General features: G+C 35.6%; 1 protein-coding gene across 1 annotated transcript; it reads left to right on the top strand.

Annotated features, from left to right (window-relative positions):
* Window positions 1-1,033: 1,033 nt before the first annotated feature.
* LOC105794751 (50S ribosomal protein L15, chloroplastic) lies at window positions 1,034-6,385 on the top strand. The gene is made up of 5 exons (XM_052628543.1): window positions 1,034-1,203; window positions 1,290-1,650; window positions 3,701-3,714; window positions 5,672-5,803; window positions 6,097-6,385. The coding sequence occupies exons 1-5, from the start codon at window positions 1,132-1,134 to the stop codon at window positions 6,313-6,315; spliced, it is 798 nt and encodes a 265-aa protein (XP_052484503.1). The 5' UTR covers window positions 1,034-1,131; the 3' UTR covers window positions 6,316-6,385.
* The last annotated feature ends 6,039 nt before the right edge of the window (window positions 6,386-12,424 follow it).

Genomic DNA, 12,424 nt, shown 5'->3' with positions numbered 1-12,424 from the left:
TTAAAATTTTATAATACAATTTATAAATTTATAAAATTAAAAATATATAAAAGGAAAATAACTAAAAATTATAAAATCATAAAGAAATATAAAGATTTATATTTTATTAATTTATATATTTTAAAATTTTATACTTTTAATTTCAAAATAATAATATAAATAGTAAAAAAAACTAAAATGATATAAACTTGCTAAAACCTTTTGAAATTTTTGAAAAAAATGATTAGACTCATTTAAAAATTGTGAAAGTTATCAATGCGTATGCAAAACTCGGAATCCAAAATCGGAGTCCAAGGAATGAACCAAATCATTAAAACCAAAAAGGCTACCCTTGATTAAAGCTTGTGGTTTCTCCTGGATTTCAGAATTAGAAGTCGGATTGGAAAAAAAAAAAGAAATTGGAATCCTTGAAGGGGTCAATTTTGATGCTACCTTGGAGTGCCAATTTCCAGAACATGAAACAAAATTGGAGAAGAAACAAGACACAGTGGATTTGGAATTGTAAAGCAAATTGGATGAAATCCTTCAACTACGGCTGCTTAAGCTTCAAGCCTTGATTAAATGTTTTAAAAATTGATTAAGAAGATGGGTGAATTAGATGGAAATGCAATTGAGCATACTTAAATTATGATGTTGAAAGATTTTAACACCAGTCTTAAAAAACATAATAAAATAAATAAACTAAATAGACAAACACATATAACTATTCCCATTCATATTCCCACTATAACAAATATATATAATTTTGAATTTTCCTTTGCCTACCGCTTCCATATGACTTAAGGATAACACTAACCCTTATGTGAAGATTAGGCTCCAAAGTTTGGTTGACCTCGAATATGACTTGAGAATAATTATTTTTAAATAATAAAATGAGTTGGATCAGGCTGAAAAATTTAGCCCAAGTCCACCCAAATCACACCCAGCCCATGAAGGCAGTAGGGGCGGCGGTGTTTGGATTAAAACATAGATTTACAAAACTGCCCTTAAAATCTAAAATAATTCCCTCTCCTCCAGTAAAGATTACACACATCTTATCCGTTTCCCCAAACATCACAGTGTGAGGCATTTGAGCATTAAAATCATACATGACATAGCCTTCTACATTTCATCTTCAACATCTTCACTGCAATGGCAGCCATGCTCTCACTCTCTCCAAATCCTCCCATCACAACTTTACCCTCTCTTCGTTCCACTTTCAAGGTTCTTCTTCTTTCCCTCTCTCTTTTATTTTATGTTCCACTTCGGATTGCTTACTTGAATTCCCCCTCCGCCCCTATTTGTTGCAGGGAAATCTGAGGAATTTAAAACCAAACCCTTTTCACATTATTCGTATCAGGACCAAGCAGCAAGGGGTAGAGGCACAAAAGGGGACACGGTCTTTAGTGGTTGTGAACCAAGCAGCAACAACCCAAGTGTCGGTTACAGCTTCTAATGTGAGGTTTCGGTTGGACAACCTGGGACCTCAGCCTGGGTCAAGAAAGAAAGGGAAGAGAAAGGGGAGAGGAATATCGGCTGGACAAGGTGGGAGCTGTGGGTTTGGAATGAGGGGTCAGAAATCACGTTCTGGCCCAGGTGTTAGAAAGGGATTTGAGGGTGGCCAAATGCCACTCTATAGGCGTATCCCCAAATTGAGAGGAATTGCCGGAGGTAATCTTTATTTATTTATTTTTACTTCAAATGCTTTATTATGGAATTGTGGTTTCTGGGTTAGAATTCCTGGGATAATGGAGCTGGTGCTGGGGTGTTTATAAGTAAAATCATTTTCTTCATCCCATTTATGGTAGGGAGTGTAAAAGGCTTGTCTTAGGGAGAAAATATAAATATATAAATGTGCGCGTGTCAAGTGTTTATAGAAGATATTCCCAATGTAAGTAAATAGCTGAAATACTAAACCAGTTTTACTGAAATTTATCAACACCTCTAGTATTTTAATAAAACTTCGCTTACCCTTAGTAGTGCCCCTCCCAAGCTACCAAAATTATCCATTGTGTTGAAGGAGAAAATCAGAGGATGATTTTACAAGGTAGAGATTCTGATGCTGATAATGCTTTAGAGGAGGTTGAAGGATTTTCCTTGCTCATATTGTTAGGATTTTCTTTTTTCTTCTTTTGTGAATTTATTTTGAAGCTTAGTTGTAGTATCCGTTACTATGGAGCTCTTGCTTGTCATATGGTTAGTCTTAAGGCCCCAAAAGCTTTGTTCACATTTGCATTTGTGTTACAAAAGCCTAACCATCTTGTAAAATATTTTGAGATCAAATTGAATGAATCTAGTAAATAGGGCAAGGTAATGATTGCCATTATTGCCTCACTTGAGAATTTGAAGAACATAAGAGAACTTAATATGCTAAATGGAACTAATTATTTAAGATAAAAATGAAGCCTTTTATTATGGCTAACAGTTTCACTGTGAAATATTGCTTTAGGGTTATTCCTACCCAAGTTTGCATAGAACCGCTTATAGTTACAACATTCATTTTGAAGTAAATAGTGACTCACAGTGTACCCCTTCATTTTCCCAGATATAAAAGGTTTAGATGAAAACTCATCTATTTGTTTAAATGAGTTAGCTCAAGTATATTGATCAAACAAGAGGAGGATGGACTTTGTTCTAAAACAAATTAGTATGTTTTTTAGAAAAGCAAGAGTATTTGCAAAATACTTGGTTTTGAAAACCAAGTTAGTAAGCAACAAAAATAAAAGAGTTGAGAGAGAAAAAGTCTGTCACTTTGAAACAATGACGAATTCCAAGCAAACAATATGCTTCTATTTCATATGTGGGAAGTAGTTTAAGAGTTACCATTGGTGGTGAGATCATGTGATGATTGGCAGATTGATCAGTTTTAGTGGAATACTGTGGTCTTGTGCCCTTGGAGGGGATAAGCCTTTTGGCTCTTCAAAGACATCAGCAAAAGAATCCAATAGTGGCCGTAGCTGAGGTGAAGTGCTTATTTCTAGATAGTCACTACTAAGCAAGTAAGGTTGTCCAAGTACCTTGGGGTCTTTTTCCACCAACTTTTGTAGCTTGCTATCCAGAATAATTTTCAGTTGGCCCTCTTGTTGTCCCCTTAAGAGTGATTTGCTGACCATCTTTTTGAAAAGAGAGAGTCATGGTTTTGAAATCAAACATGAGTGGTCTGTATGTCCTCATCCAATCTACTCCAAGCACCATGTCACTCCCTCCCAGAGGTAAGACTCTCATATCATATTGAAAGTGGTGTCCTTGCATACTCCATTGTAGTTGCTTACATTTAGCTAGACTGTATAATATCTTTCCATTAGCAACTGTAAGTGATAAAGGCTTGGTTTGTTGAACCTCTACACCTTCCTTAGCCCATTTGGGAGTCACAAAGCTATGAGTGCTCCCAGAGACCACCAAAATACTCACTGGTTTACCTTTGATGCTGCCTTGAATTCTAAGTAGGTTATGCCCTGTGTTGCCAGTCAAAGCATTCATAGAGATCTCCAGCTCCTTCTCATTGTATTTTTGTTCTTTAATCTCTTCACTTCTTGTTCCTCCAATGAGTCATTCTTAGCTTCCATTTCTTCTGTTAAAGTCTCATTAACAGTCAATGAATTAGACTGTTTGGTTTTGCAACACTGCCCAGGGTGAAATTTCTCTCCACATTCAAAGCAAAGGTTCAAGGCGCTCCTTTGGTCTATAAGATTTTGTTTGTTTAGGTTTTGATTCTGTATAGGGATATTTTGTGGGGTGTGGGATGATACGGAGGTGGTATTTTTCTGGTTTGGCAAGGAAAAGGTCTGAAAGCTGCATTCAAGGTGGTAGGTTCATTTGCCTTAGTTCTAGGCTTTAGATCCTCTCTTAACCCACTGATAAAGCTGGAAATGAAGTAGCTTTCTGATAAAGGGGGGTTATGTTGCAGCATATGAGGCCAAAGTTCCTCAAATTTCTCTTGGTACTCCTCAACTGTGGATTTTTGGGATAATTTGTTGAACTCCTCAATGATGTCGGACCAGGTTTTGTCACAAAACCTTTGACGTAAATCAATCACAAACTCTGACCTAGTCACTACATTTTTTTTCCATTATATACCTATCAAACCAAATCTCAGCTTTGCCCACAAGGTACATTGAGGCTAGTTGTAATTTTTGAAGCACAGCAATAGCAAATATTGTGAAATATATTTGACATTTTTTTACCCATCCTCTAGGATTATGACCATCAAATTGAGGTAACTCTATTTCTGGCCTAGGAGAGAAGCCACCTAACCCCAGATTTTCAGTAGGTTCAGTAGAATGTTGCTCTCTCAACTTAGTTTGGGGGGTATCAAACAGGAGTGGGGTTTGATTGCTACTAGTAGGGTTCTTAAAAAGCGCTTCTGGTTCATTTGGTTTGAGGCTATATCTTCCTTGTTCATCAACAACAGTAACTTCAATAGGAGCCTTACCATCACGTCTGGTGATGACAGTTGAAGTAGCTGCTTGACCATTCAGTTCAGCTGAGGTATCTCCCTTTTGCATCATCAGATTCGACATCTTGGTCATATAAGTCTGGTTCTCCTGAAACTTGGCTTCAATACCAATGCGCTGCTCCTCCCACCATTTAGGCACAGTGTTCTCTGCAGCTCTCATTGCTTCCATCTGCCTCTGCAAACTTTGAATCTGCTCCTGCAGTGTCTTAAGTTTCGTGCCTTCCACCATTTGTATTGCTGAGTTTTACGCTTTCCCAGAGTGAATGTAGATCAGATAGAGTAGAGAAATGAGGTAAGAAAGGTTATTTCATTCCGAAAACATATGAAAATTCATAGTTCACTGGACATAGACTGTGGGCAATTTCTAAAAAGTAATAACAGAGTTACAGCTGTAAACCAATTCATTGGTCCACGTTCATAACTGAATTCTTAGCTAAATTCCTTTGCCGTCCATCTCTTCCAGCTCAGCAGTACTGTCTGTTCTTAGCTCACCAGTGTAGTCCTTCTTTGCTTCATTAAACAGCCTGCAAGCTGGCCCATTCCCTTCAGCTCTCATCTTCATAGCGGTCTAATAATCATGGCACAGTTCCTAGGCAGTTAAAAGTGTTTATCTAATCACTTAACCATGTTTGATCTTATATACAAGATTTGGGCACCTCTTTGGCTTTCATGGTGGTTGATATACTGTGGCAATGAAGTTTTTGTTGTTTCTGCTAAGAATTAAAGAAGGTTTTGCATTGGGGGAGTAAATGTTTTTAGGTGGTGTTGTGGCTAGATTCGTTTGATGGGTGTGTATTTTACGGGTGGCGATGATTTGGTTCAACTTTGTATAAAAGTTGTGGTTAATTTGCAATATTCTAATTTTCTAAAAACAAGATAAAAAGCAGGCCAAATTTGTGATTTGGTTGATTGGTTTTTAAAGTTCTGCAAGAATTATATTTTAATATTTTATATTTTTGCTAATTTAGAAATAGAGGATTTATTTTTATGTAATGAAATAAAAATAATTAAATAAATAGATTGTGGTTTGGTTTGAATAAATTATAATTGGTTTTTGCTCACCACTATTACAAAAAGCTTCTGTACTTATCTCTTCCATTAATAAATTTTTTTTGCCTTTTAGTATAACATATATATCAAACATACATGCATGCATGCTTAAATATATATATATATATATTCTTAGTGTTTAAATTAATGCTATTTTCATTTGACATTGCAAGGTATGCATGCGAGATTACCAAATACATACCGGTTAACTTAAAAGACAACGAAACAATTGGATTTCAAGAGGGAGATGAGGTGTCATTGGAGTCTTTAAAGGAGAAGGGTTTGCCTTCAGGAAGAGAGAGGAAACTCCCTTTAAAGGTGAATATGCTCTTGGATTTATATTATAACAGAGCCCTTTCAGACTTTGTACAAGTATAATGACCCCAATGCTACTTGTTTTGGAGATCAACTTGAGTAGGAAATTGTGTTTCTATCATGCATGAAGCATTAATCCCGACCTGCTTAATTATTAATGGAAATAACAATGGAATTCTACCTTCTTAATTGGTTCTCTCATGCAAAGACGGAAAGAATTGTAATTGCAATAATCGAACATGTTGTTTTTAAAACAAAATATTCATTGTTATTGATAATAAATCATGTTGATTTAGATTCTTGGTGACGGGGAGCTGAATGTAAAGCTGAACTTGAAGGCCCGTGCCTTTTCAACATCTTCAAAGGAAAAGCTTGAGGCTGCCGGTTGCTCTCTCACCGTACTGCCTGGGCGCAAGAAGTGGGCTAAGCCTTCAGTTGCAAAGAACCTTGCTCAAGCTGAGGAATACTTTGCCAAGAAGAGGGCTGCATCATCATCCGACTCCACTTCTGCATGAATTTCATGTAATTGATCTGCTATGTTTTGATAAAATGTTGAGAGCAGTAAAGAAAATTACTTTGCATTCATCTTTTTGGAGACCCCAGGGAGGTTACTGGGTCACTTACTATATTCCCTGGGATTCCTTTTAATGCTTTCAATCATTAAGGTTCATATTATTTAAATGATTTTTAATTATTTATTTATATTCGCAAAAATCATTATTATAAATTTAAGTGAGAAAACATTTCTAACGTTTCAATTAATCTAAATTACGTTACACTCAGTCTATGTAAAGATAGATGCAAGTAATGATAAACTTTTTGGCTTCTAGTGACAAATGTCTGTTTAAGGTTGGCTTCTAAGTTTACGGTTCAGACTATATCTAACTTTACCTTTTTTGCAGTGCATCAATTCAAAGAACATGTCTCCTTCTTAAGTTGTAACAAGTGATATTTTATTATTTAAAGTAGTACTTACATTATATTTTTTTATTGAACTAAAAAAATTATATTATTTTCTACTAAATTCTTTTTTATCACAAGTGATACTTAAAATATATTTTGTTATTCAAAGTAGTTCCTAAACTAGACTTTGTTATTCATTTTGTGACACATGGCAATTTTAACTTAAAAATTCAAAATAAGTTTTTTTAATATAAACATATTGATCTATTTTATTTTTACCTAAAAATTCCGGTGACAGAAAATTCAAGAACCCGTAAAAAAAACTCATATCCAAATCCTATTTCGATGACACAACACATATTCCAATGAGCTTCTTTTCCTTTTTTTCAAACATGGACTTTGATTCCTTTCTCATCCCATTTCAAAACTTATGTATTATTTTTCTTATCAATAATTTCTTTTTTTTCTATATACTTTGTGTAAAATAATTAATATTGGATGAACCTTTATAATAAAAAACCAGAGATAAAGCACAAAATTCCAATATTAGAAAGAAGTTGAATAGGAAATAAAAAGTAAGAGGATTGCAAAATAAATTTATTTAACAATTAAAAATGCATTAAAAGAGAAAACATAATCATGGAGAGAGGGAGAGTGTAAAAAATTGAAAAGTTCTAATTTAACTAATTTGATATTTTTAATAATGAATTTAATTCTATTATTTTTATCTTTATTTAAAAATGTCATATGTCATAAAAATTATTTGTTAAGATGTTCTTTAACGATTAGGGTGGTTTTGGCAATAAAGACGAAGTATAATTTAGTTTTGGTAATAAAGACAAAGTATAATTTAGTTATCACTTTGGATAATGAAGTATAGTTTAAATACCAACATGAAAAAATAGTATAGTTTAAGTAACATTTTGTGATTTCCATGAAAAGTAAAAATGGTTAAATATTTTAATTATTCTCTCTTAAAATGTAACACTCCACACTCGACCTAAATGTTATGGCCGAATATTGAGGAATTACATTAGCTCTTTTGAAAACCCAGAAATTTAACTTGAGATTGTGAGGTAAAACAGTGCTAACTTTGATAAATCGTTTTTTAGTTTTAGGGCATAATCCTCGTAAAAACCATTTGCTTTATTATGAAAAAAACTATTTAAATGATCATTTCATTTTGTAGTGGAATTTTTTAAAATAAGAAGTTTTGAAAACCATGGTTTGAATAGTAAGCAGATAGTTTTGCCTATACATACATAATACCACTTATTCCAGAAAAAAAACAAGTCAAATCGAAAGGTAACGTCCAAAAACAAATTATAGTCCAAAAGTTTGACAAAGTCCAAATTAAGATATAAAGTTCATTTAAATCGTTTTAAACTGAAATTGATTCTGAGTTCATGCACGTCGTCTAATTTTAGGTTTGCTGATTACCTGAGAAGAAACAAACAAAAGGGTGAACTAACAAGCTCAGTGTGTAACTCAACCCAACCACATATTAGATGCATACAAAATATCAGATGAATATATAGTTGCAACTCAGATACAAAATCAAATGCATTTTCATAATCAGATACAAATGCATAATCAAATACATATTCAAATCCTACCCCCATTCATTACACACCATATTCGTTTATCCCTACACATCAAATAGGGTATTAAACACCCATCCAACCCTACACACCTATAAGTGAGCGTATGTCACTTTTCAGAATAACGCAATCAAGCTGTCAGATATAATATTGGATAATCCGCCAGAAACAGATAAGTGTGGCTGGGCCACTAGTACAGTCATGTGGTATAACCACCAGGCAGATTATTAAACTGCCAACATTTCCTCCGTCACATCATTATCCCACTCTAAGGCACATGCACATACTAACAAATATCAAATGCATATATGCCATACATGCTATCCACATCAAAACATGCTAATAGAATTATCCGATTACAGATCATATACATATTTCACATACATTATCAACATTACAAACAAGCATAATAACAGATGTCATGTTTTCAAGTCATATTTATACAGTATGGACCCTAAGGAATGGCTAAAATATGAATCACACATTGATACGGCCCTAGGAAAAATTTTAAGAAAATGGGCCCACATGTCCATGTGGCCTACACAACCCAATTGGCCTAGCCTATGTGGTCTATGCGGCCTGACACACGCTCATGTGACTCACACGACCCAACTAACCCAGCTCGTGTGGACCACACGGTTTGGCACAGGGCCGTGTTGCGTTGACAACCCACTTTTCAACTTCGTCCCATTCGCTATTTTTTAGGTTTTTCATTACACACCTGATCATTTCTCGATGCCCACACCATAATCGAAATTCCAATACCTAAATTCGACAATAAGAACATGAAAATTGATAACAAAAATCTAAAATTTTGAGCCTCTAACTCGGTCACAAATACCAACAACACAATCCTAACATTGGTATTCAACCCTAAACCACAGATTGATCACTTACCCTCAAGAAAACAATAGCCTAAAACGGTGCCTAGGTCACTAGAGGGATGTTGTATGCCTCACATTCGTTTCCTAACAGAAGTACAAGGTAAAACAAATTAACTTATCAATGAAACACAACAATATTCATACTAAGATTTAGCTACGAACAAATCTATGGAAACAATTACGATACTTACACCACGCAATCATTCGGCAAAAGATGGTAGTACAAAAAGGCAACACAATGAAAAAAGTGAACTAGAAGAGCAAAAAGAAAATAACTGCAAAAAAAAGAACGTGAAAAATAAAAGAAGAGCGTAAAAAACTTGGAACGACAAGGTGGGAGACGAGTGGAAAAGTGACGGTAGTTTTTCGAAAAGAGGGAAGAGAAGTGAGAGGGAGTAGGAGTGGGAGAGATTTTGGAAAAAATATTAGAAATTTTCAAATATTAATTTTAAAACTACCCACTTTCCCCACAAAATATAGTACCTTCTACTTATCAGATTTCCTTAATAATTCAAATTCCACCCAAACTCTACCACATGGGCAGCACAGGTAGGAAATAGCAAAAAATATTCCCGTTTGCATGCACAAGGATTCAAACTTAGGATCAAAGGGTAAGCTAAAACCATACCACTGAACTAGCAGACTCATCCTATTATCAGTTGAGTGAAAATTAAATATAAGCTATAGTTTTAAAGATAGGGGTTGGGCAAAAATTAACAAAAATTCAAGTGAAAGGAATTGAACCCAGAACCTTTCACACACAAGCAAAACATTTAACCACTGAACTGTATTAATTCAATTAACAAATTTTAGCAATTCAAAAACTAAAATTTTGGGGCATTACAACTCTCCGCCCTAAAAGAAATTTCGGCCTCAAAATTTACTTGACTCAAACAGATGTGGGTATTGCTGTCGAATTGAGTCCTCTGGCTCCCATGTGGCTTCTTCTGTACCATGATTCCACCACTAAACCTTAACTAACGAAATAGTGTTCTTCCTCAAGACCTTAAACTCTCGATCTAGAATCTGAATTGGTTCTTCCTCGAACGTCAAATCTGACCTTACCTCAATTTTCGCAATAGGTACAATGTGAGATGGATCAAACCGATGCCATTTTAACATGGAGATGTGAAAAACATCGTGTTCACGGTCTAATTTTGTAGGTAACTCTAATTGATAGGCGATCGACCCAACTCGTCTCAGAACCTGATAAGGCCCAATGAACCTAAGGCTCAACTTGCCCTTAAGACGATCTCGAATCAATCTAAACTTATCCCTAGTCTCAAAAACCAAATTCGGACCCATAATCCTCATCTCACCCAACTCAGTCCAATATAAGGGAGTGCGAAACTTACGACTGTAAAGAGTCTCATATAGTGCCATCTGAATACTAGATTGAAAGATATTATTATAAGCAAATTCAACCAGTGGTAGAAACTTCTCCCGGCTATCTTGAAAATTAATAACACAACTTCGCAGTATATCCTCTAATACTTGAATCACCCTCTCAAATTGTCCATCAGTTTGTGGATGGAATGCAGTATTGAAGTCTAACCGAGTACCCAAAGCCTTATGCAGTTTCTTCCAAAATCGAGATGAAAATCGTGGGCCTCGATCTAAGATAATCAACACAGGAACCCAATGAAGTCTTATTATCTCGAAGATGTACAACGTCGCCAACTTTGCCAACTTTTACAGAGAATAATCGGTCCTAATCGGAAGGAAACGGGCAAACTTGGTCAACTGATCTACGATAACCCAAACATAATCCTTCTTACTGGATGTTAAGGTTAACCCACTAATGAAGTCCATAGTCACTCGTTCCCATTTTCAAAGAGAAATCTTAACGGGTTGAAGCAAACTTGAAGGAAGTTGGTGTTCAGCTTTAACTTGCTGGAACGTCAGGCACTGAGAAACAAAAGCAGTTACCTCACATTTCAAACCAGGCTACCAATATAACTCCTGAAGATCACAATACATCTTACTTTCACCGGGATGCATAGCATAAGGGTTATTATGCGTTTCCCGCAAGATAGACTGTCGTAACTTAGTGTCATTCAGTACACAAACCTGACCTCTGAAGCACAAAACACCCTTACTATTGAACCCAAAATCTGAGGTCTTACCCTCATCAACCTACTGAACTTGAAGAATTAGAGAGTCATCCAACAACTGTTTACTTCAAATCTGATCAATCTAAGTCAATTTAACTTGTAACTCGGCTAACAAACCACCATATTCAAACAGACTTAGGTGAGTAAACATCGCCCTCAAATTAGACATCGACCTCTGACTAAGAGCACCAACCACAACATTGGCCTTACCAATATGATACTCAATGACGCAGTCATAGTCCTTAAGCAACTCAATCCATATATGTTACCTTAGATTCAACTATTTCTGAATGAGGAGGTACTTGAGGCTTTTGTGATCAGTGTAGATGATACATCTATCACTATACAAATAGTGCCTCCAGATATTCAGTACAAAGACAACTACAACTAACTCAAGGTTGTGTGTCAAATAGTTGTCTTCACGCAGCTTAAGCTGTCTAGACGCGTAAGCCACCACCTTACCCTCTTGCATCAATACACAACCTAAACCTGTGTGAGATGCATCACTATACATTGCGCACTCTTTTTTGGATTCAGGTTGTATCAGAATGGGTGCCTGAGTCAAAATAGATTTTAGCTTCTTAAAGCTCGATTGGTACTCAACGGTCCACACAAAAGGTGTGTTCTTACACAACAACTTAGTCAAGGGAACTGAGATAAGCGAGAACCCCTCCACAAATCTTCGATAGTAACCCACTAAACCGAGAAAAATCTAGATCTTATACACATTCCTAAGCTGTTTCCATTCAAGTACAACCTCAATCTTTTTCAGGTCCATACGGATACCCTTGACAAAAACCACGTGTCCTAGAAAAGTAACTTCTCTTAACCAGAACTCACATTTGCTCAACTTAGTGTAGAGTTTTTTCTCGAGGAGAATCTGTAGAACCATTCTAAGATGTTCATCATGATCAACCTCAGTCTTAGAGTATACCAGAATGTCGTCAATACTATGATGAACTAATCTAAATACAACTAAAATACCCTGTTCATGATATTCATGAACATAGGCGGAGCATTCGTCAAATCGAATGGCATGACAAGGAACTCGTAATAACCATAACGAGTCCTAAAGGAAGCCTTATGCACATTAGCTTCCTTTACTTTCAACTGATGGTACCC

The sequence above is a fragment of the Gossypium raimondii genome, chromosome 3 (genome assembly GCF_025698545.1).
Source record: "Gossypium raimondii isolate GPD5lz chromosome 3, ASM2569854v1, whole genome shotgun sequence".
In the NCBI taxonomy this organism is placed as follows: domain Eukaryota; kingdom Viridiplantae; phylum Streptophyta; class Magnoliopsida; order Malvales; family Malvaceae; genus Gossypium; species Gossypium raimondii.
Note: the sequence above shows the minus strand (reverse complement) of the source record. Positions and strands in the feature narration are given on the sequence as shown.